The following is a 23,898-nucleotide window of genomic DNA, read 5'->3' as shown; positions in this document are numbered from 1 at the left end:
CAAGCTGTTCCAACTCTAAATCATGCATAGCAATTAATGCAAGCAAAACCCAAATAGAGTTGTGTTAAACAACAAATTGATAACACATCATTAAAATCGACTCCCTTAATCTAACTATAGCCTTTAGCAGCTAGAAAGTTTTGAATCTTATGTCTTCAACTCCAAGAATACTTTCCTTTCTTTTGTAAACCCATTTATAACCCACAATATTCTCTTCTTTTGGTGGCTTGACAAGCTCCCAAGTTTGAACAGACAGCTTCTTTGTCGGTTTTAAACTAACTATACTCTATTAACTTTGCAACGAAAAGAACATAAGCAACAAAATTTGATAACCCATACATTTATGGAGGTTTCACCGTCCTTTTTGGTCTATCTCTTGTAATAGAATATTATTCCTCTTCGGCTTCTTCAATTCAATATTATCAGTAGATGATTGAATTAGTTGCGAAGAAATTACTTCAAGCTCTATTTTCTCTGCAATACTTTCCAAATTTTCCTCACAAGAAATAGATGGTTTTTTTCTTAGAATGAAGCATAATAGACTCATCAAAAGAAACATCTCTGCGAATAATAATCTTAGATGAATTAGCACACCAAAGTCTTTAACCTTTTACACTAGAAGCATAATCAAGAAAGATACATTTTTTTTACTCTAGTTTTTAATTTGCCTTCATTAACATGTACATATGCTGGACATTTAAGTACCCATAGAGAAGAATAATCAACAAATTTACCTAACCATCAAGTGTTTTGTACTCATTAGATGTGCAAGGAGAATGATTTATAAAACAAATCAGCTATATTGACTGCTTCAACCTAAAACTCTTTACCTAAACCAGCGTTAGACAATAGGTATCTAGTCATTTTTAATAAGGTTCTGTTCATGCGTTCTATAATACCATTTTGTTGTCGTGTATTCACTGTCATATGAAGTCTCATAATACCTTCAACTTTACAAAACTCATTAAACTCACCTCTACAAAATTCCAGCCCATTATCTATTCTCTACTGCTTAATCTTCTTACCACTTTGCTTCTCAATTAATGTTTTCCATTGTTTAAATGTAACAAAAACATCACTTTTTTGTTTTAGAAAATAAACCCCAACATTTCTTGAAAAATCATCAATAAAAGTGAGTAAATACCTCAAACCAAGCCCTTTGAAGGAACTTTCGCAAGCCCCCAAAGATTAGAGTAAATATAATCCAAAGTGTCATTTGTTGTGTGAATTTCTATCTTAAAACTGATCCTTTGCTATTTTCCAAATACACAATGCTCATAGAAATCCAGTTTTTCAATCTTCTGACCACACATATACCTCTCTTACTTAGCTCCTCCATTTCTCTAATACTCATATGGCCTAATCTCATATGTCATAATTTAGTGTTGTCTAATTCTATCATAGCGGATGAGATAACAGTTGAATCAATAACTGTGGTGCCTTGCAACTAATACAAAGTACCAATTTTCAGCCCTTTCATCAATAGAATCAAACCTCTCATAATCTTCATAACTCCACCTTTAGCTGTAAACTTACAACTATTAGCATCGAGTGTACCCAAAGAGATGAGGTTTTTCTTCAAATCAGTAACGTGTTTGACATTATTCTGATTATCTATCGTACATCTTAAATTTTTTGTACATGGAGAACTAGTCACAGTTATGGCATATATAGCACAAACAACTTAAATCAAAATCTAATTATCATTGAGTTTGTCTTTATCATGTGCAACCAAAAACCAATCTTTGTTTTTTTTTTTTTTTTTTTTTTTTTTTCAGCAACACCAGCTTAAGCGAGGTTTTTATTTCCTTTATTCTCCCTGATCTAGTAGTTATGATTGTTCTGCCGATTTGTATTCCATTGAATTTGCTAATTCATATTATTTTCTCTTTGTTATTTTGCCTTCAGTTTTAGAGATTTTATCTTGATATGCCCCTTAGACTTACAATAGTTGCAAATTATATCCCTATGCTTTGATTTTGATTTGGACCTTCCACCGTCACTTCTCTCAACAGACTTTCCTCTAGCAACTAAACCGGCCCCATGATCATTATTGCATTCAAAAGTCAATTATGTATCTAGTTTATGCTTATTTAGAAAACTAATCTTGATATCATCAATCGTTTCTCTACTAACAATCATGATTTCTCTAAAATTCTAAGAAGAAGGTAGTAAAACTAACAATAAGAGAGCCCGATCCTTATCATCAACCTTAACATCAATATTTCTTAATTTAGAGATAATATCATTGAATTTGGAAATATGAGATTTAAGAGAAGCACTTTTAGCCATACAAAGATTAAAGAGTCATTGCTTGAGCCTTAATCAATTAGTGAAGGATTTTGTCCAAAAAAAAAAAAATACTCTCCAATTTATTCCATAAACCTACAACTATTTTTTGATCTAATATCTCATGCGGAACATCATTCGTGAGGCACAACTGAATAGCAGACAAGGCTTTTTCATCCCATTCTGCTTATGTTTCATCCGGCATGTTTTCTGGTTTCTTCCATTTTCCAAATAGAGTTTTCTTCAAATTCCACTATGTAAGAATAGCCAACATACGAACTTGCGATAGGTTGAAATTGTCGCTCCCATCAAACTTCTTAATATCAAATCTTCACTGTTGAACTTAAAGCGATAACGAACAGATTGAGAGGAAAAAAAAAACTCAGGCTTTAATACCATATTGTCGTGGCGAATACGAAAACTTTAACGAAATTGAAATTGAAATTGAGAAGAGTAAAGAACACCGGATTTATGTGGAAACCCTTGTGGGAGAAACCACAGGAGGAGAAACCACAAGAATTGTAGTTCTAAAAACCACAGGAGAGAAACATAATCCACTATAGATATTAAGAATTAGAAAAGGTAGATCTAAAAAGTTTAGACTCTTTCTGTCTCAACTTGTTTTATATAAGCAAGAATCAAATCCAAAGTAGGAAATCTCTTTTTAGGAAACTTTCTCCAACTAGGAAAACCATTCAATTAGGAAACTAATTTAAAATAGATAACCTACTTGAATAAGGAAATTTTCCTTTTTAGACTCAAACTTGAGACATATCCATAGGTTCTAAGTCATCTATACCACGAAAAATAATAAATTAGAACATTTGTGACAAATTTATTCCAAATTAATTTTTTAATCAGAGAAAATATTAAACCGATACACTTGTGACAAATTGTTGAATTGAATAACATGATGTATTAATTTAGGATTTTACCCTACGTTTGTTACAAGTATATCAATTTGTAGTTTTTTGTGATATTTTTCCAATTCAACGAAAACTAACATTGAATAAATTTATCGCAAATGTAATAATTTTGAATTTTTTTTTATGATTAAAAAAATTAGTTTAGTGTAATTTATCACAGATATATTGATTTGAAATACGTCATTATATTAACCAAAAAAGAAGAAGAAAGAAACAGCAAAATCAAGCTTTGACCTTTGACTTTATTTTTTGTTTTCCAAGTGGCATCAACATCTGAATGGATCACGCGGCCAGCTGGTTAGGCCGGCTAATCTCTCTGTCTTTGCTTGCTTTACAAGTTTTTTTTTTTTTGGTCGAAGCTTGCTTTACAAGTTGGTACTATAAGTAATTGCACAAAGTCAGATTTGCGACAACGACTAGACAGTAAACACCACCCCATCATCGGACCCTATCTAACACGTTACGTAATGCCTTCACCTAAAATCCAATCTTCAAGCTGCGGAGATCGCTCCCGTAAAGCCAAAATCCAATCTCTCTCTCTCTCTCTATATGAACGTTGGTCGCGACAATTTGGATCTTTTTGTTGCTTTTGGCTTCGGGGAACATGGGGACAGGGCTTTTGTGCAATCGACGATTCGAGGGCGGAGACATGTACAGCTCCTCCGCTCGAGATTTCTTCGATTTTTCATATTGCTCCGCTGCTGGCGGCGGTCGTCGGAAGGGTGTTCGCGAATGCGTGCACGAGCTTCCCGTGGCTCCTGACCAGATGAGGATGGACCGAGAGTGTAACCGAAATTGAAGAGGAGGCAATGGATGAACGAAGGAAAGTACAAGCGGATTCGGCAATCGGCGGTGCGCCAAAAAGGGCCTTGCTCGTCGAATAGCCGCGAGGCCCATGACTAATTCCATGACAAGAGGCACGAGATTCACGAGGAAGAAAGAGGAGTTCGTAACGCATGACCTTTTTCCCTTTTCCCCTTTCTGTCGCTTGCTTTTTCCCCTTGTAAAGGAATACGTTCTCCCAAATTTGCCTCTCTTTTTAATTAAGATGTTCGGTCTATCGGTATGTTTTCGTCGCGCACGGCATTGGCTCCCAATCGCATTCTTACGGCGGGCGAACGGTGGCAATGGCCTAGAGAAAGTCCACGTCTTCGAAAAACATACACCCGTTTGCTTCTTGAGGGGTTGTTCTTGAAAGAGTCATCATCAATGCTTAATTGGTCGATCCGTCAAAACGCGTGGAAGAATATCTTTGTCTCTTCCAATGCCAGTAGCCATCCGACGCCAACCATTTAGGCAACATTTCCGAGACAAGTAGCCATCCGACGTCGACCCTTTGAGCAACACCTGAAAAGTACCGCGTCGTGGCGCGGAGAATTCGGAACTGGACTTGCCTACCATCGGAGTCCGAAACGAGCGAAGTTGTCCGCTTCCTGAATGGGAAAAGTAAAGAGGTGGATCGATTCAGAGTGGCCGTTTTCCTTCGTGGGCAACCAAGAGGGGTACTAGAAAATCTACAATTGAAAGACGATGTTCAAGGAATCTTCAAATGAAGGAAGATCCGATCCAACTGGTTTTATCTGTCATTTTCTCCTCTCTTTTTTTGGAATCTACCCACTAATCTATACCTTCATAAGTGTCTGGCCCGTATGTTGGCCTAGGGAATAATGGTTACATTCGTGGTCCATGGTAATTTTACCTGGTCTAAATTAATCATTAGAATCACGGAACTTGGACACGTTGGCCCCAGGGGAAAAAAAAAAAAAGAGGAAAAGAAAAAGAATAAAAAAGAGAATTTACGTAGGGACTGTACTTCCTCACAACAGAAAGCAAGAACTTGGACATTAGAATTTTACCTGGTCTAACTTGGACAAAAGAGAGTTTTACCTGGTCTAAATTAATCATTAGAATCACGGAACTTGGACACGTTGGCCCCAGGGAAAAAAAAAAATAAAAAGAGGAAAAGAAAAAGAATAAAAAAGAGAATTTACGTAGGGACTGTACTTCCTCACAACAGAAAGCAAGAACCGCACACCAGTCCAACCACGCACGCACGCGCGCGCTCTTCTCCCGATCTCAAAAGGGGAAGCTTGAACTGCTCTCCAGCTCTCTGTTCGCGCGAATTGTCACGAGCAGCATCGGGAGGGAAACGAGGCCTTCCGTCCCAAGCGAGCGCGAGCCGATCCGTCCTTCCGTCCGTCGCCGCAGAGACCCACCAAGAACCTTCACAGGCACGTTACACCCTTCATCATCATCATCTTCATCTTCTCCTTCTTCTTCTTCTTCATTATTTGATGGGGTGTTGGAAGAAATGAGGGATGAAGGCGCTCGCGATTCAAGGCTCGGTCTGGTTCTGGAATCTTGACTTGCTGTTGCGGGGAAGTCTTCCCCTTTGAACAGTAATCTGATTTGATGTTCTTGTACGGGAGAAGGTGGTGACTGCTTTTGGGTCAATGTGGTTTTGGTGAACCGCAAAGGCCAACATGCTAAAACCAATGCACTTTCATCAATTTTTTTAAGCGAAGATTGGTAGACGCTCCGAGATAAGCGTCACATGGCCGTATTGAAGAGCGGTCTTTTACCAAACTCCTTTCTTTTCTCATTTTGATTGCAGAAGAAGGCCCAAGAATTCAAGAAGGTTGGTCTTTCGATTTGACGCTCAGCAATCCTCATGGTACTCTCTCTCTCTCTCTCTACCCCCATCGAGTCTTGTCGAGTTCTGGAGCTCCTGCCATTGGCTGTTCATTGCTTGTGTTGCATCATCTTTGATCCGTTTCCGTCTCTGGGCATTTTCTTGTTTTCCATTATTTTGTTCTCTCTCTGCGAACAACATAACGTTGACCTTACAACTGTATAAGCAACTGATTGGGTGGGGTGCGATTGCAGGCGCAACCAACGCCGCGGGCACAACCAACGCCGCGGGCGCAATCCTCGGCGCCGCCGCCCCCGCCTCCGCCTCCTCCCCCGCCCCCGCCCCCGCCCCGCGCTCCCCCGCCCCCGCGCTCGGCCCCGCCGGCGGGAACGCCGAACCAGGCCGCAGCGAGGGCCTCGCCATTCGTCCGGCGGCTCTTCGAGATCCTCTTCTACGCTCAGCTGATCCTAGTAGCGATCTTGACCATAGTCCTCACGGTCCGCGGTCTCCTCTCGGCCGATCGCCACCACTTCCAGCCGGTGGAGTGGTACCCTCCGCTCCTCACCGCCGCGGCATTTGCCGGGATCGCTGCTTTCTCGTGGCACCTGTTCATCTTGAATAACCCCGCGAGAGCCTTGAAGGCGGCGTTCTGGCTGAGTCCCGTGTTGACTTGCGCATTCGGCGTGCTGCTTGTGATGATCGAGTCCCCAGTGGGTTTGGCCGCCGGAATAGTCGCGATCATTTCTGGGATCATACAGGCACTGTACGGCTGCTGGGTTAACCATCGATTTGCGTATGCTGGCAATATTCTATGGGTATCCACGGTCTTCCCACCCGATAACACGACCTTCTTGGTCGCGCTTTCCATCGTAGTCTCCGTCGCCTACTCCGGCTTCTTGGTGTGCGGGATTGGAGGAGCGACCACCACCGCCACCACCTGGGACGACATCTTCATCTTCATCATCTTGCTCCACTATACATGGACCATGCACGTCATCAAGAACTTGCTGCAGGCGACGATAGCTCGGGTCAAGTACATGAACTTTGGCTATGGGGTGAATGTGGACACTCGCGTGGCATCCTGCGACACGATGAAATACCTGATCGGGAGCGTCTCCATGGGTTCTGCCATGGTCCCGATCTTCGGGACGGTGCGAGGCTCTGCACGTGCGCTCAGCTCAATCGGAGGAGGGTCAGATGAATTCTTGTTCTCATGCACCGATTGCTACTCCGGCATTGCTTCGAGGCTGACTACATTAGGGAACAGATGGGGATTCGTCCATGTCGGAGCACTAAACCAAGGGTTTGTGCCGGCATCGAGGGATGCTTGGGAGGCTTTCGGTAGGGCCGGACTACGACCCTTGATCAACTCTGATCTGACCGGGGTCTTTTGCTTCTTCTGTGGCCTAACTGGAGGAGCAATATCTGCCCTAGCGGGCGGTTCCTGGGCAATAGCAGTTCACAAGGCTTACGCTACGGAGGTGTCCCTGTATGCTTTCTTGATTGGATATTTCATGGTAAGGTTACGCTAACTAATTTCAACTCCCGTCCTTAGCTTTGTTGATACATGGAAATGGTTATCTCAGTTTCTAACTTGGTTTGTGCGTTTCAGAGTCGAATATCAGTGGCATGGGCACAAGCATCTGTTTCAGCATACTATGTTGCTTATGCGGAGAACCCCAACAACGTTCGGTTCGACTCGACCATCCCAGCTCGCCTCAGAGAAATGCAGAGATATGGGCATTAAAGTACACTACTTGCAAGCGAACTGCTGCTTCATAGAGAGCTCGACATTCTTGTTAGGTCAGTAAAGAGTCTGTACAGCAAAACATTTCACAGGAGAACCATATTGGTGTTTCTTTAGTTTTTCTTTTCAGGACCTCTTGTTTTGTTTTTACCATTGCAAATACAAAAGCTTCAGCAGTACAATCACATTTGTTCTTCAATTACGGCTCAACAAAATCACCATGATTGAATTGCTAACTCTGTTTCTTAGTCAATTGCGTGCACCAATTGCATGAAGCAAAGGAACACGAAATAAAATGTCCATGAAGTCTGCAGTTTTATGACGAGAGTTATGGTGGACAAGATTTGGCAGAAGAGCCACAGGAGAAACAAACCATGCAGCTCAATTAGCTCCAAGATGACCTCGACCACCACATTCTGAGCACATTATATTGCCAGTTCCACCACAACCTGCATGAATGGCAACCCATTTGGGAATCAGGATTCATCTCATGAATAAATCAGTTAAACAACTGCCCGGGAGATTTTCTTTTAGATGCATTCCTCGAATCTATAGTCGGAAGGATGATCCCATCACAACATGGATGTGTCATGTACACAGAAGAGGAGCAAGTTTTAGGACATTAAATGGATTTCATCATATGGAAGAATGTCTTGAGCAAGTTCTAAAACATACATTTGATTTGATCATATGGAAGGATGTCTTTAACAAAACCCTGTGGGAACTAGACGATAAGAGAGTAAGGACGTGACTCAACATTATCTCATATTGTGCCTTTGATAGACGGCATTCTCCAATGAGGAAACACTACTCAACTAGGAATACAGCGTCATCGAGTGGCCATTTCGCAATGTCAAAGGCATCACAAAATTCATATCAGCTATACATAGCCAAGATGAACATCAAGAATATCTCTCAGCACTATGGAAAGATATCCTTAGAAATTGCTCGAGTGGTCCGTTTGGATAAGGTGCGGAAAGAAAAGTGGGAGTGAAAATAGAAAACATTTTTAAATATTTCCTATTTCTTCTTCTCACAAATTCAAATTCAAATTCCTTCACATTCCCACACTTCTCTTCTTTCCCAGAACTAAATATTCAAACCGAATAGAGAAGTCCAAGGACGGAGAGAAGTCCACATGTTTTAGAAAAAGAGAAGACTGTAACAAGTTATATTTAAATAGGAAATTTCAAAACAATTTGGCAGAAAAAGAGTTCTAAATAATGTGAATACAATTATTTATGAAATAGAAACATATTGGATGGATCTCAATCCAAAATTTTCTATCCCATTAATTCTCTACATTTGTTCTCTCAATGTAAAGAAATGTATGCTTCTTCTATTAAATCAACGTAAACAAAATATCTTGTATTTCTTTTAAATCTACCTAAACAAAGGAAAACTGTAGGGTCAACCAAAATACTGTCATGAAGTTTGCTATAGTAATTGAGTAAATTGTGTTTTTCTTTTAGAGTCGGCAGCTAAAACAGAGAGTGGATGTGGCTGCAAAATAGAAGAGAGAGAGTCATTGCAAGGATGTACACTTGCATAGAAAAAAGAAGTCTTTGAATAGAAGGAAAAGAAAATGTTCCCTAGAAGCTAACTCTACTGGAACTCTCACTGGTGGGAAAGAATCTACGCTTGCATGCTCATTCTTTATTATCGACTAAGTTCACAAGTTAAAACAATCAATAGCACTGAACAGGGAGCCACCAAATACACCAGCTATGCTTAACATGTGAAATGGGTGCAAGCCTAGGTCAGGAAACTAAGTCAAGTCCAGTTTGCAAGGAATGAATGTCGTCTCCCCCACCCCCCAAAAAAAAAAAAAAAAAAAAAAAATCCATCCCTGGAGAAGCCTAATGAGGCAGTGCACACATCACTAATGATTCCAAAACAAAACCCAGACCAAGCTACAGATAGTGAAGAGCAGAGGACTGTAATAGATAAATATCTGAGTTGCTGAGCTTCTGCTATCAGTATTGTCATTCAATCAAGAAATTCACCCACAGGATGACATCACATTGAATTAGAGTGGCAACCCACAAAGAGAGACAAAGTTGAAAGCTAAGTGCTCACTTGAGTAAATGCATACATGAGTAATCAGAGGATAGGAAGTGTTGGTAAAACAAAGGAGAGTTTACCTAAGCAGCGAATTTTGACTATGATTCCCTGGCTCTCCATTATAGCGTCAACATACAGTCCAGAACCGGAACAAGTGGAGCAGAGGACTGCACCTTTCGCCTTGCAATCGTCACATCGAGGATTATCACCAATTAGTTTTTCTTCTAAAGACAAACCAACTGGCTTCTCAATCCTCTCTTCTGGAATAGGCTTATCATAACAGAATAGCGATTCAAGACTGCTTCTTCTTTTATGTGCATTGGCAACAGACCTTGATTCAGCCTGCAAGATGGAAAAAATTTTCTAAAATTATTCATCACCAGAACCCACTTGTTCTTGATCAGCTTTGATCAAATGAATCAACCAGTTAATTGCACATATGCCGTCTTTGCTTTATATGCTCAGTAGACCAAGAACTTCAGAAGCTATCAGTCATGGTAAATACATCTGCTTATGTCATACTGAAATTAAGCCTAGAAAATAGTCAGAAAGACCTTTCAATCGACTCCCCAAGCCTGAAGTAAGGTTTTGCACCTTTCTCCTATTGTATGAACTTGGGTGTACTTATTCTTATGCTAAATGCAGGCTACAGCTAATCATACTGGATACAGCTTCTCAATCATAAGAATCACATTCTCCTTTAAGTCCCCAGTTCATCAAATTTCCTACCTCAACCTCTTGCTCTAAGTACATCCGTATCTCCTGGCCAGCCTTCTACATTGCCAAATCTTCTTAGTTGCATCTCCTCTAGAATTTTCTTACCTGGTAGTTGGCAGTACTTCATTTTTGTACCATTACTCTTTCCCTTTCATGATCCAAGGATTACAGTCATAACCAGTGACCCGCACTAAAATTTCTCAATAATAACTCCAAAAATTAAAAAAATCTCAACCAATCTCCCAGCGTCAAGGAGATATATTCCCTCATCAGAGACATCTCTTAATTCACTTTCCTCATAAAGGAATTTCCACATAAATCATGAGGATTAGCAAAGTCTGCATTATTGCTAGTCCTCATTATTGATTGCTTATCTCCCTCCTCCATAAACTAAGACGGCAGGCTCTGTATCACAGCCTCTATAATTCTTCTAGAATGCCCTAAAAGTTCTCTCTTTCTCTTTCTCTCTCTCTCTCTCTCTCTCTCTCTCCCCAATTCATACCAAAAAAGCAAGCGTCCACATATATATAACACCAAAGATTACAAAGCTTTGGAGCGAATGAATGCATACAGCTGCGCATGTGGAAAAATTTGAACTTTTAGCAGAAAATGAAGGAGCTAACGACGAAACTAAGATGCCCAATACAACCAAACGAGTAAACAAGAAAATAAACACACGAGCTGAATTCACGGACAAGAAGGAGAGAAGAACGCGAACTAACCCCATTGGAAGCAGAGCAAGAAGCAGAACCGTTGGGCACCGGCGCGATTGCATCGACTCGCTTCATGGGTCCTCCTCTTTTGTTAAATCGGAGGCCATAACAGAGCTTGCTGCTCGAATCCATCGATCTGGGGGTAGAAATGGAGGTCAAGCTCGCCGAAAACGACGCCATCTTCAGCGTCAGCGTGTCCATCGAACGCCCCCAAGAACGAGGAAGCGAACTTGTGATTGAATTCGAGCGATTCCGAGTTGAAAAAAACGAAATTCGATGGGAACCGATCGAGAGAGAGAGAGAAGGATGAGAAGCGAGAGAGCGCGCGCGCGCTTTGGTTCAGTCGTCGGTTGTGGTTTTCGGGCAGTCCCGTTGGTGTCGTTGTTTACGATGCAGAAACGAGGAAACCTAAGACGAAAAATGAACGGATGGAGTGCAAAAATAAAAGAGTAATTTTACTTTGACTAATGATGTGTGCTGTCTTTTTTTCCCAAAAATACAAATAGACAATGAAAAATAAAATTAAAAAAAAAAATGTAAAGAAAGTAGGCCGAAAGTAGATAGCAATTGGTACGAAAGTGGGGACGAGAGATGTGTTGTTCCAATGGGACAAAATCTAGTGAATGAGCATTGATTTTAATATTGTTGGCATCAACAATTCTGCGGTAAGTTAAAGAACCTAACATAGAAGGGCCCCTTTTACATACAAAGAGAATTAGAGAAGGCACTGCCCAAGAGAATGAAAACCCAAATTTCATGTTTAGGAGGTAGAGACCAAGCCAAGAACCGAATCAAGCCAAAAATCCTTACCTAAAATTACTCGTAATTAGAAAAAAAAAATTACAAATTTCGATATGGATTACCGAGCATGCCAAGGTGAGCAAGGTCCGACCCCAAGCCCGTTTTCTATTTAGGCTGACTTGGTGTGGGCAAGATCATTAGATTGCCCCAACCTACAATCTTTATTATTTTTTTCACAAAATAAGTTTTGATATTTTATAATTCCAAAGTTTTTTAGTTATGTTAAGTGCCGATCATTGTTGTAAGGGATAAGTCCAGGTTAATTTCTCTAACTTTTCAAATTTTGTAATCGGATCACCCGACTTCTTTTGGTGCAATTGGGTGATTTTTCCAATGAAGTTCACTTTTTTTTGTAATGTCACACTTAACAATGTCAATGTGATTGTTTGGCATGCCTATTTTAATATTACATAACAAGACAGGTGAAAATTATTACTAAAATTTAGTCTAAGAAAGAAGAAATGGAAAAAAGAAAAATCAGCCCATCATCGAGTCCAAATTCAATTCAGGAAAACATAGTTAGATCATTAAGAAAAAAAAAAACAATCTATTTTTTTTCCGCGACAATGGGCCTTGATATTGGGTTTGACTTTTAGTTGGGCCAGAATCTCATCAGCCCATATCAAAATTATTTTACCGTATCTTTTCCGTAATCAGCCGTTGACCAGGACTCCTCCAACTGACGCTCTGCAATTTTAACCAGCAAAGCGATTTGAGTTCAACTGTCAACTCTCTCTCTCTCTCTCTCCAATGGAGGATGACACCGAGGAGGTTTCAGAAGTCGGTCCTCCTAAACAGCTCCCACCTCCTGTAAGCGCTTTCTCTCTCTTCAGCCCCTTTTGGCGAGCACTTACCTCCTCAAATTACTCGACAGATCTGATCGTGGAAGTTTTCGCGATGCATTTTTTGGTTGTGTCGATGTATATCGCGAGTCGCTTCCCTGTAATAACTATTCGGAGAGATGGGTTCCCTTTGGCATCGCCTTTCCATTGACCCGCGCGTGATTTCCGCACCGCGTTTCGATTCTTTCTTTCGAGTGTTGATTTGGGTCGACGTTCTGATGCCCGAACAGTTCCTGGAGGTGGCGTGCAAGAGCTCCGGCAAGCGGAGGAGGTTCGCGGCCGGCACGGAGGCCGGATTCGCCGTGCGGGTGATGAACAAGAAGCTGGAGGGCGGGTCTCCGTTTGCTCTGCACATTGAGGCGGTCAAAGCAGGAGAGGAAGGCGTGACTTTCGGCCCTAATTCGGCTCTCGTGGACTATGGGTCTGGATGGAGGCTGCAGACGGTCACTGAAGTGGATTATGCGGGTAATTTACATTTCCTTGGAGGATCGGAAAACCATGAGATGCAGCGGCTTTCGATGTCGCTGTTCTGTTTCATTGCGTCTTCTTTTTGTGAATGATTTGCAATTTCGTTTCTGATTGCTTTTCTTGATTAGGCGAGGATAAAGGTGAAGCATTTCGGATGGCACGGGCGCCTTTCCGGGTAAGGGTTGTTAATGTTCGGGATTTGTTAAATATTTAGAGTGGTCATTGGAGGAATATATGTTCTGGGATTTTAAGGATCCTATAATTTGTTGTTAAAGTGATGCGATCAATCTCGGATGTTCACCGAGATGTTAGCCTGCTCTTAGCTGACGCCGTCTTCGGTAGAAATGTTAGGACCTCCTTCATTAATCGTCTCTCGCCCTCCCAGTGACCTCCGTTTGCACGGGTTTGTGAATTTTCTGCCATTTCTATTAGGAGGAAGCAGAAAAGGGTCAATTAGTTTTACTTAAATGAGTCTATATTGCTGTTAATTTACGAAGAAAGTGTATCTTGCCAGTAGCTACTGAGCATTTACAAGCTTACTGATGCAGTCTATCCTGTAATGATGCTTTTGCAGAATGCCAACGGCTCGAGTGTTGTGATGGATGTAGGAAAACCAGTCAGTTTGGTGTACATTGGGAAAATATTAGTTGCATTTGTTCTAATATTTGTTCTTGGTGCGATTTTCACTCTGGCTCTTGAGTATCTTCCCATGTTAATTTTGTCCATCAACTCACTCATGTAAAGATCTACGATCCAAGTCGAATGGAATCGAGTGTTCATTTCTTCAGGTTATTTGGACAATGCACATTTCCTTGTCACAAACATATATATTCATTGCCAAGGTCAGCACATACATGTAAGGCGGCTGTTGTGTACAATGCAGTCTGAGCAATAACAGTCGGGCATTGTCAGTCAGTTTATGCCTCTTATGAAACATATCTTTATTGGGTGTTGCTCAGAATTGATACAAGGGATGTTGTATGATTCTACTGTCTTTACAACAAAGGAGCGAGACCTTTAGATTCCCCTGAAGACTTAATGTAAATAAGGAGAGGGAGAAAATTCATTTTATCCTCTCCATGCGTCCCTATTATTGCCAAATAGAGTACAATGAGTTGAATAAATCATGGGGCTTGCGAGTAAATCTTTGCAGGAACTATGCTTGACGATTGGATGGGGCTTGATAAATCTATTGAGCATATGCTGCAGGAACATAGACTGCGCCTTTCAATGAGCTGTGACTCCGGCCATAGAAAATGTAGACTAGAGCTCCGATCAACATCCATATTGAGACACGGAACCATGTTACCAACCTGGGCATCCAGTTGTCAAACCGAGAATAGATCAGCTAGAAAAAGAGCAAATAGGGGGTATGCATGAATCATTGAGAAGAAAACACTCAAATTATGAGGATGCTCACGGTAGACTAACTAATAGGCAGGTGTTGACAAGAATACAGGCAACTGGCAAGAAAGGGACGAACGGACACTGGAAACCTGTTAAAGGAGAGTAAATGACAGTTTGGATCATTTAAACATTGAATTATTAACTCCTGAAGAAAACCTAGTCTAATCAGGACTGAACCATCGTCTATCGACACATGTAAGCAAGAGAAGTTACCTCCTGCATGTCCAAAGTCATGCCTTGCATTATCTTGTCCTATGTAGGCCAGCACGGCCAAACTGCCTAAGACAGGAACTCCAGCCAATCCACATAATGTCGAACGAACCATGCTGTCAAGCTAATGCAGTTAGGATTTATGAAGCATAAAACAGTCATGAAATAATAACTGCAAAATTTCAAGACGCACGCAATCAAGGTTATTGCGTGTTTCCATGTAAATTTTGTGCCTGCATGTGTATCAAGAAAGCACCAGCGTTTCTATTGAGCTACACATACTTCTGTTGTGGATTTGAATCTACGAAACCTGCTTCATATATCTATTGTGCAAACACCTCGACGCATATGGGCCACGGCTATTCAACAATTGAAGAAAGGACTAATCCCTGTTAATCCCTTTATTACCCTGAGACAACTGATGCTCATGGGCCTTTCGGCACTTACCTGGTAGAGTTAACTATTGATCCATAAAAGTTTGTCCATTGAGATGAATTAAGCTCCATTGAGATGTTTAAAGCCAATCTAATATATCTATAGAAAGTTCCAGATATATGAGTATAGCTAAACTCCATGTCAAATGTGAAAATCGTCTCACAGAAGACTCAAGAATTAACGACTTGCTCTAATAAAAGAGCGGCGGGAGTAAATGAAAGGTTGACCAACCTTGAAAGGCCTCCGACTGAAGCAGCAGGCGCAAGTATAAGAATTCCTACACACACAAAAACGATACTACAGGCAGCAATCTTCCGCCTTCGTTCTTCATTATCATCTGTATCTGTCCAAGCCAAAAATTAAGAAAGAAAATGTGCACATAGTGGAAGCAGATGCAGAGGCAATGCAATATGAACAGGAAAAATTTTACGCTTGGAAACAAAAACCCACAAAGGTCAATTATTTTGTCCATAATAAAAGGAGGAACCTTCCTGTAATCTAAAAGGCATGTCTACTTGCACAGTACTAAGAGGGTAAAGACTATTTTACACAATGAAGAGGAACCCGATTAGCCAGTGTTCATCCACCAAAGAGCTGGCAAAGAAAAAAGTGACCATAGCCAGTTTAAATAGAGGACGATGATGTGCACGAGGAAGAGGATGGTTCTTGGACAAATTCAGTAGACATGTTAGGATGGAATTGCAATTCCCACAATTATGTCAAACAATTCTTTGCTTGATATTGTCTTCAGTTGAGGACTCACTTGTCTCAATCAACGGCTGATCATCACCCCTGGATGAGACAACAGAACATTCAATTTCCGTGGAAGCAGTTCCCCTGAGGTCATTATAGAACTGCGAAGATACTAAACCAATCGACCCCTGGAGTCCTGATGTAAGGGGCACTTCATCTGGTGGAACATACCTGAGAATCAGGACAGAAACTGCAACGGTGGTGAAAGCAAGAAGGGTACCCACACTAACCTGCACCCATATAGGAAAATGGAGAGGCAAGCACAGATAAACAAGTGATTTTGACCCAAAAAGCTCTATATACCGTTCCAATTGTTATTCGACTTACCATCCCAGCCAACTGTGAGACATCCATGAAGAATGCTAAGGCTGCAGCCAGAACACCAGTCATCACCGTACTATTAACCAGAACTTGGGTATGTCTGTTTATATCTCCAAAGAATGATGGCAACAGTCCATCCCTAGCCATTGCCATCAAGATTCGCGGCTGCAAAGAAAGGGAGTTACAATTTAGTCAATCATACTTGTGTTTCCAGACTAGCGATCATTATAGAACGTACTACAGGATAACACGAAGAAATAGGAAATTACAGACTGAAAATGTTGAGTGCATTTGTTTATATCGGAAAAGAATGATGGAAAAATCCTTTTCAGTCTATTGTGATCAAAATTCATGGCTGGAAAGAAACAGTTCACTCTCCAAAAAATTTGTGTTTCCTGTCTAAGCAATTACTTTAATTACAGAACCACACGAAGTCAACTTCATATTTGACGAATTCAATGGGATACGAAATTTCAGGTATCATAAGGATTAAATTAATAATAGATTGCTTTAAGAGAGGACTAAGTGAATCAACATTTATAACCTGTTGACATCATGAACGAGTGAAATTCTTAAGACTGCAGTATCATGTCTAAGCAGGAGAGGGGGTGAAAGTTGGAAAGTCTCGATAGTCACTAACTAAAACCACTTGATATAATGATGCTAAAGCCCGAGTTACATGCATACCTGAGGGAGAATTAAACCCATCAAACTTGAGCATAGAGCCATGACTGCTCCAGTGGTTAGTATATACCTGCAATATAAAAAGCACACCTTGAAACCAACTGGTCCGTGGGAAATGGACTCAAGCTTAAATTGTTTGTCCACATTTTAATAGCAGAATAACATGCTTACACTGCCCATCGCATCCCATAGTGAGCAAATGTTGAGGAAATCGGGGTGTCTGGATCGAATGCATAGCATGGTACCAAGCCAACAATTACAACGGACACAAGCGTGTATGATATGCAACATATAGACAGTGCCACTCCTATACCCACGGGCAGATCTCGTTGAGGATTTTTCACCTGTCATGTTGATCAGAACTCAGATTGAGGTTTGATATTTCTCAACAAGAAAAATTATGAAGATAATTCAGTTAATTTGTGTCAATCAATTATAACATCACAATAAGTAAATGATGAATCAACTCTGCCATTACCAGTAAGAGAGCAAGTGACCAGAAATAAAAGTATTTATGTGCCGTGTCATTAGAAAGTACTCAAGCTATCAACCTTATTATCAAATAAACTGTTGAATTTTTGCCCCAAATTATCATTGAATTGTCTACTTCATCTTCATTAGACCTGGCTTTTTTTTGCCACTCATAAAGCTTGCACAGTTTTCTTCACCTGCAATGACTATTTACAACTTATGGCCACATACATAGTGATTAATTTCCAGAATATTTATCAACTGGCTGCTCTCTCTTGATCATTTATTACAAAAGAAAAAGTTAGGTCTATGCTGGATTAAACTGATTAAATGCCACATGCACGCATTTCAATATTTTTAACGGCAAAGAAGGATGAGTCAGAATTTATGATAGGTTTAAAACTTCCCAAGAGATCTTTGACCCTAGCTTGATGCGGCAAATACTATTAAATTCCTTAAGAGAGAAGAGAGAGCGAGAGGGAAAGGTTAGGGAGACATCAGAATGAATCTTAATTTGAATTTGGTCTTGAAAGCAAAATAATGGTTCAGTATATATTTTAGTTTATGTTGAACTCCTTTCACTTACCGACCAAAAAAAATAAAAATAAAAAACTCCTTTCACTCGAAATTACTCATGCAACCAAGTGTTTGAGAACCTCTCCTTTTGTTTCTCTTTTATGCGTACTCACATTATGCCATGGGAGACACTAGACAGAAAATCTCCACGTAATCATTTTGAGATCTATCCTGAAGTCATCTTTTTAGCATTTTATTCTAATATACAATTTCATTACATACCAACTGAAAAGAAAGACAGTATGAGCTTATTACTTTCTTGTTACACTTTTTCTGCATCTTTTCTATATAACTTTTTGTATAGTTTGTACATCTGGAAAATCTTTACCTCCTCAGCTGTACTGGTAACTGAATCAAAGCCAATGTATAAAAAGAATACAACTGCAGACCCACCAAGCATTCCGGTGACCCCATAAGGGAAGTACCTATAGTGTTCAAGAACAATATTTAGTTGCTGCCCACCTCTAAAACACATGGCAAGGGAAGTCCTGACACTGTAGTTTACCCGTTTGGAAGCTCATACCCCACCCATCCAGTTTTGAAACCTATATATCCACCAGCTGCAATTATGAAAATCATGGCAGAGACATGTATTGTCGTAACGATGGTTTGCGCCATTGAACTCTGAAAATTTAATACAGTTACTAGAGAGAAACTAGAACTCGAAGATTAATTTGAAAGCAAAAAAAAAGCTTCAGAAGTAAAAAAAGGAAATGCTACCTTCTTAATACCTATGCACAAAAGCACTGTCACTATAACAACTAAGGCGGCTGCACAAGGATCAACTACAATCCCAATGCCAGGAATAGTATGACGAGCCAAGAAAGAAGGTAACTTGTCCTCTCCTCCAAAAAACAAGGCCTGAAAGAAATGGAGAAAGGAAGCAGAATAATACAGATTATTAAAGAGACTAAGAATCACCGGTTACTCTCTTTTTACAATAATTATCATTCCCAAGGAATGGAGATAAAGGAAAAGAAGATATTGGTTGCAGCACATACTTATCATTTTCGTATTTAGGCACTTGATTTTTACTATTGTCAGCGACAAGGAACTTTTTCTAACTGAATATTCTTTGATTCCACTTCCTCAAATCAAATATTCAGTATTTTTTTTTTCATTTACAAGCGGTAATGCTATTGCAGTATGGACCGAAGCAAGTGCATCTTAAGGAAAAAGATACGAGGGGAAGTGTAGAGAGCATTAAAAATAGCAAAAAACTAATTGCCATTCGTATCAGGACCCTTTTCACTCTCTCCATGACATTGCTATACCATATAGCGTGTCCAAATTAGAATATAAATAGACAATCATAAAATCCTTTTGGAAAGAGATAAAATGAGTGTGTTCCCCCATGTTTCAATAGGCGCATTAATCTAAATCTTCTCTCAAGAAAGCCATATGTGATGCCAGCTCTGTATTACATCGGGACCAAGTAGAGTATGAGGACTAAATCTCCCCAAGTTTCTAGTCAAAATGTCATAATCAACCTACAGATCCTCTCCTATAAGTTGTATCTTCCAAAAAGTGTCTGGTATGACCCCAACTAGCATTAGAAAAGGTGAGAGGAGATAACACGATAACCATTCCCAACCTCATCTACCATTAACAGCATGAAAATAAGAGAAGCAGAAGTGACCCTGATGTTCTTTCTATGAGAAAGCCTTCTATTCAACAATACCACCTCTCTTCAATCTATATATAGTTTCCCAAAGAGATTTGTAGACCAAAGTGAATAGTTGGCTAGGAAATTTGGGTGTTTCGTAATCCCATAATTACACTTCCAAGTAGGAGTTCTTGATGCATTTGGCAATTGTGACATTATGACTATAAACTCTGCGAGTTTAATTAAGTCATGCTTATCAGACTTGGATCATTTGTCCATAAATTACATGATATCCAGAATAAGATCAGATAATTGTGAACACCAAAGGCAGACAAGGATTAGGTAGTTATATAATCATGAAAGAAGACTAGTATGATGAATCAAAATCTATTTCAATGCTCATCAAGATTTTTCATCTGATGCTCCCTGATTATTCTCATATTAATACATTATATCAAGCTATCAAGAAACTTTGTAGTAGACGATGAACTTAACAGAGATTTACTCTGCTCTCTTTAAGGTTAAGCTCTATGATGGTTTTTGCCAAATAAGATGGTGGGTATTAAACCGAGGCTTAATTGATTCAATATTTAATGACTTGGCAATGAAAGATTCTAAACTAGACCTTTCAGCAATAGTGCCCTTAGTTGACCAAGTACCATTGCATCCCTTGAGTTACAGCCATGTAATGTTATAACAATGAAGGATTGTGGATAAACTGCCAACAGTTTGGATGGAGAACATGAGCAAACCGTTTACACGTGTTCTAACATATTAAATTGAGCAGGGGTCGATCTTATAACATGTAGTTACCAATTATGAGAATAGCGCACCAGATTTGGGGAGATACCCCGAGCAACAGCTGCACCGCCGACTGTGTATTCCAGGATCAGCGACCAACCGATCAACCAAGCAACTCTGGGAGTAACGACAGAAGAATGAGCTGATGACATATGGCATGTGCCCCCAAAACCAAAAAAAAACCATTTTTTCAACTTAAACTCTGTTCATTTTATGGAAAATAACTTTTAGGAAAATATTTTTTATTTTCCAACATTGGTTTTATAAAAAAAAAATGAAATAGTCAAAAAGTGAAAACATTTTCCATAACTTCTCCACATCTCATTTTCTTTTACTAAATACATTTTATTTTATTTTATGTTTTCTTTTTCTTTTAAAAAAATCAAGTTTTTAATTATTTTTCTTTTTATTTTTTTCTTTTCTTTCTTCCTTTTTTTTTCTTCTTTTCCTTGGCCTTACCCGATCGCGGCCACGTCGACGGCCGGCAACCATCCACAAGCCAACCAGAGCCTTATCACAGGCCAAGGAGCTCCTTGCCAGCCTATGGCAAGGCAAGCGAGGCTTTGCCTGGCTTGAGGCTAGATTCAGCAAGGGCGAGGCTCGGGCTCGCCTAGTTCAATGGAGCTCGGGCTTGCTTAGATCTGGCAAGCCGCAACCTTGCCATCCCCAACAAAGCTCAAGCTCGCCTGAATTGGTGAAGATTGAGCTCGCTTGGATTTGGCAAGCCCGAGGCTCGCTCATCATCTCAATGGAGCTCGGGCAAGCTCGAGGCTCGCTGTTGCCAAGATCTAGCAAGATTGTGGAACCAATGGCGCCGATTTGGTAAGGCTAGAGGCTAGCGAGCTTAAGGCTCATCCTTGTGCTCGCCGCTAGCTAGATCAATGAACCAGTAGCAAGCGTGAGCCTCTAGCTTGCCAATCTAGGGAGAACGAGCTTGCCGCTTTGCACTCATTGCTTGCCAAATCGATGAGCCAGCAGCAACAACGAGCCTCTGCCCCGCCAATCTAGCAAGCCCAAAGGTTGGTGAGCTCAAGCTTGCCACTTGCCACTCGTCGCTCACTAGATCAACGAGGCAGTGGTAGCTCGCCTTTGGCCGGTTGTCGGCCCAAAGAAAAGAAGATAAAAGAAGAAGAAAAAAAGAAAGAAAAAAAAAAAAAAGGAAAAAAAATAATTAAAATATATAATTTTAGAATAAAATAATAAAAAATTATTTAAAAAGTGCCCGAAAAAAAGATTTTTCTTATTGAACAAACAAAATATATTTTCCATTTCATTTTTAAGTTTTAGCTTTGTATACTTAAAACTAATTATATTTTTCTGAAAAATAATTTCTTAAAATATATTTTGTAAAAATATTATATTTTTCGTGAAACAAATGGTACCTTAATTTTAAAATACTCTCGGCAGGCGGCACGGTGGAGGGACAGCTTAATAATACTGTTGCAGTAACTACGCCCCAAACGGAAGTGCAGAATGCGCAATCTAATGGCTTATAATAGTCACATCAAGAACTTTCCACTGAATAAAAGAGTAAAAGAGTTAAGACTAATCACCCCTCGCCAACGCATATGTACGTGTAGTGATAGGCGCTTCCGGCGGAGGGACATCGACAAGCGAGCTCCGCATAGCAGAACGCGGAGAGCGCGGCAGCCACTCCGGCGATCAGGAAGGAGATGGTGAGAGAAGGTCCGGCGTACTCTCTAGCCACCGTCGCGACAAGAGTGTACACCCCAACCCCGACGGTCGACCCGACTCCTGAAATTGAAAAAAAAAAAGAAAAGTCATGATTACTACGATTTCCGCACGTACAGAAGTACCGATCATCGGACCAAAGCTCGGAGTACAGGAACGGGATTGCGAAAGGGAGCGAGGGAGGGAGGGAGGCAGGCGTTACCGATGGCGACGAGGTCGAAGACGGACAACCGCCGGGCCAGCTGGTGGTGGCCCGTGCGCGGCGCGTGGATGGAGTCGACCTGCTTCCTCCGCACCAAGCTCTGCAGCGCCCGCGAGCAGTTGCCTCCGCAGAATCTCCCCCATGTCGGCGCAATATGAATTCCGATGGATGGATGGATGAGCCGGCGTCGAGGGAGCAAAGATATGGCAAAGAGAGAGAGAGGCGAACTAAATTATTAGATTGGAAAGGCCGGCGTGTTAAAATAATTAAATATTAAACTAAGCTTTTATTTAATAGTTTAAGCTTTTGAAATAGTAGTTGACAGGAGTTACATGAAATCTCACGCAGCGCGTGATAGGAAGGCCATGAAAGAGTCCGATTTGTTTATATACTGAGAAATTGCTGCTATCTGCTTAAATCATGCCATACGGCCGGTGGTTACTGGAACATGGGGGATGCGGCCGGCCATCCCATGCCCTTCTTTGATTGCCGCCATCCCCAGTATTACGTCAGAGAAATAATAGACCAATGCACAGTAAATAAGCCAGTGACCCTGCTGCCTGAGATTCACTAAGAAATGAATTTTTGCGTCATAATGGATGAATGCATAAGAAATACAACGCTCCAGCATCTGAGTCTTCGTCATGCAAATCCAAGATTATGAAAGGTTTCATTTCTGCTCATGCATTGAAAACTAGTGTCCGTTTCTCTACCTAAACGTTATATCAGAGTGCATTTTCTAATCGCCCCACTCGCAATCTACCGTAAGATCTCATTCACCAATATCAAGTGGCAAAAAGCCATTAGACACCGATTATTGCGAACATGCCATAAAGCACAGCCCCATGATAGGTTTGTAAAACTAGGAATCGGTAGTAAATCCTTCCAAGTAAAACCCATATCGCTCAAGCACTGACAAGATACGAAATTTGGCCCTGTCGCTGTGACTATCACTGCACATTCGGTGGCCAAGACCGTCCCAAATAACAGTGTCGAATCGCTCAAGAAAATCCAGGAACACGAAAAGTGCTTCCTCTATCATCCCAGTTCAAGAATCTTGCCATTGCAAAGTTCCAAGTCCTCATCCTTTTCTTCCTGAATAAGCTCAAAAAGAAAATGCAGGGCTTCTCATCCCATATGTTCAATAGAATGAGGGAGAGGGACAAACCATCTAATTCAGATGGTTCATCCGAGAACCTGGCAAATGAAAGTAAAATAGATGGACAGATGAACTTCAGATAGAGAAATTCATTTCACATGCTGAAATCACCCTATTATTAATCCAGCATTCCCAGGAATACAGAGAACAACGGCTCATGAGCTTGACCAAAGTCAGATCAGCCAGATGTAAGTCAAATAACGAGACAATAAAGGCAGACAAGTTTCTCTGCTGTTTTGACATTCAGGAAATCCAGGAATAATCCACAGAACCCGCATCTTTGAAAGACATGGATGGTTTAACAGACAAAAGGAAGAGGAGGGAAAAATTTGCCCCCACTCTTTTGTTTTTCAATGTAGTCCTATTCTTTCACAGTCTTGAT

General features: G+C 40.6%; 4 protein-coding genes across 4 annotated transcripts; 2 read left to right on the top strand and 2 right to left on the bottom strand.

Annotated features, from left to right (window-relative positions):
• The first annotated feature begins 5,040 nt into the window (after positions 1-5,040).
• LOC104427397 (protein PNS1) lies at positions 5,041-7,779 on the top strand. The gene is made up of 4 exons (XM_039307677.1): positions 5,041-5,446; positions 5,830-5,889; positions 6,102-7,364; positions 7,460-7,779. Exons 2-4 carry the CDS (start codon positions 5,887-5,889, stop codon positions 7,592-7,594), a joined length of 1,401 nt encoding a protein of 466 aa, XP_039163611.1. The 5' UTR covers positions 5,041-5,446; positions 5,830-5,886; the 3' UTR covers positions 7,595-7,779.
• LOC104425301 lies at positions 7,679-11,507 on the bottom strand. Its single transcript, XM_010037959.3, has 3 exons — positions 11,098-11,507; positions 9,739-10,000; positions 7,679-8,043 (listed from the first exon to the last, which is right to left on the bottom strand). Exons 1-3 carry the CDS (start codon positions 11,287-11,289, stop codon positions 7,976-7,978), a joined length of 522 nt encoding a protein of 173 aa, XP_010036261.2. The 5' UTR covers positions 11,290-11,507; the 3' UTR covers positions 7,679-7,975.
• A 1,058-nt stretch (positions 11,508-12,565) lies between these two features.
• On the top strand, positions 12,566-14,135 carry LOC104425299. The gene is made up of 4 exons (XM_010037957.3): positions 12,566-12,699; positions 12,962-13,196; positions 13,328-13,374; positions 13,774-14,135. Exons 1-4 carry the CDS (start codon positions 12,640-12,642, stop codon positions 13,939-13,941), a joined length of 510 nt encoding a protein of 169 aa, XP_010036259.1. The 5' UTR covers positions 12,566-12,639; the 3' UTR covers positions 13,942-14,135.
• A 24-nt stretch (positions 14,136-14,159) lies between these two features.
• On the bottom strand, positions 14,160-22,853 carry LOC104426890 (cationic amino acid transporter 4, vacuolar). Its single transcript, XM_039306804.1, is given in 15 exon segments — positions 14,160-14,512; positions 14,620-14,695; positions 14,820-14,932; positions 15,483-15,594; positions 16,015-16,234; positions 16,332-16,490; positions 17,013-17,079; positions 17,181-17,353; positions 18,385-18,481; positions 18,562-18,680; positions 18,777-18,917; positions 20,496-20,580; positions 22,017-22,218; positions 22,358-22,480; positions 22,787-22,853. Coding segments are annotated over 15 exon segments (1,911 nt in total). The 3' UTR covers positions 14,160-14,355.
• Between the last annotated feature and the right edge of the window lie 1,045 nt (positions 22,854-23,898).

This window comes from Eucalyptus grandis, chromosome 2, assembly GCF_016545825.1.
Source record: "Eucalyptus grandis isolate ANBG69807.140 chromosome 2, ASM1654582v1, whole genome shotgun sequence".
NCBI classification, from domain to species: Eukaryota; Viridiplantae; Streptophyta; class Magnoliopsida; order Myrtales; family Myrtaceae; genus Eucalyptus; species Eucalyptus grandis.
Note: the sequence above shows the minus strand (reverse complement) of the source record. Positions and strands in the feature narration are given on the sequence as shown.

Coding starts and splice junctions, on each gene's coding strand:
- LOC104425299 (XM_010037957.3), top strand. CDS start 12,640: ATGGAGGATGACACCGAGGAGGTTTCAGAAGTCGGTCCTCCTAAACAG. Junction 12,700..12,961: donor CTAAACAGCTCCCACCTCCT/GTAAGCGCTTTC, acceptor ATGCCCGAACAG/TTCCTGGAGGTGGCGTGCAA. Junction 13,197..13,327: donor CACTGAAGTGGATTATGCGG/GTAATTTACATT, acceptor TTTCTTGATTAG/GCGAGGATAAAGGTGAAGCA.
- LOC104427397 (XM_039307677.1), top strand. Junction 7,365..7,459: donor TCTTGATTGGATATTTCATG/GTAAGGTTACGC, acceptor TGTGCGTTTCAG/AGTCGAATATCAGTGGCATG.
- LOC104425301 (XM_010037959.3), bottom strand. CDS start 11,289: ATGGACACGCTGACGCTGAAGATGGCGTCGTTTTCGGCGAGCTTGACC. Junction 10,001..11,097: donor CTTGCTCTGCTTCCAATGGG/GTTAGTTCGCGT, acceptor TCCATCTTGCAG/GCTGAATCAAGGTCTGTTGC. Junction 8,044..9,738: donor AGTCAAAATTCGCTGCTTAG/GTAAACTCTCCT, acceptor CCATTCATGCAG/GTTGTGGTGGAACTGGCAAT.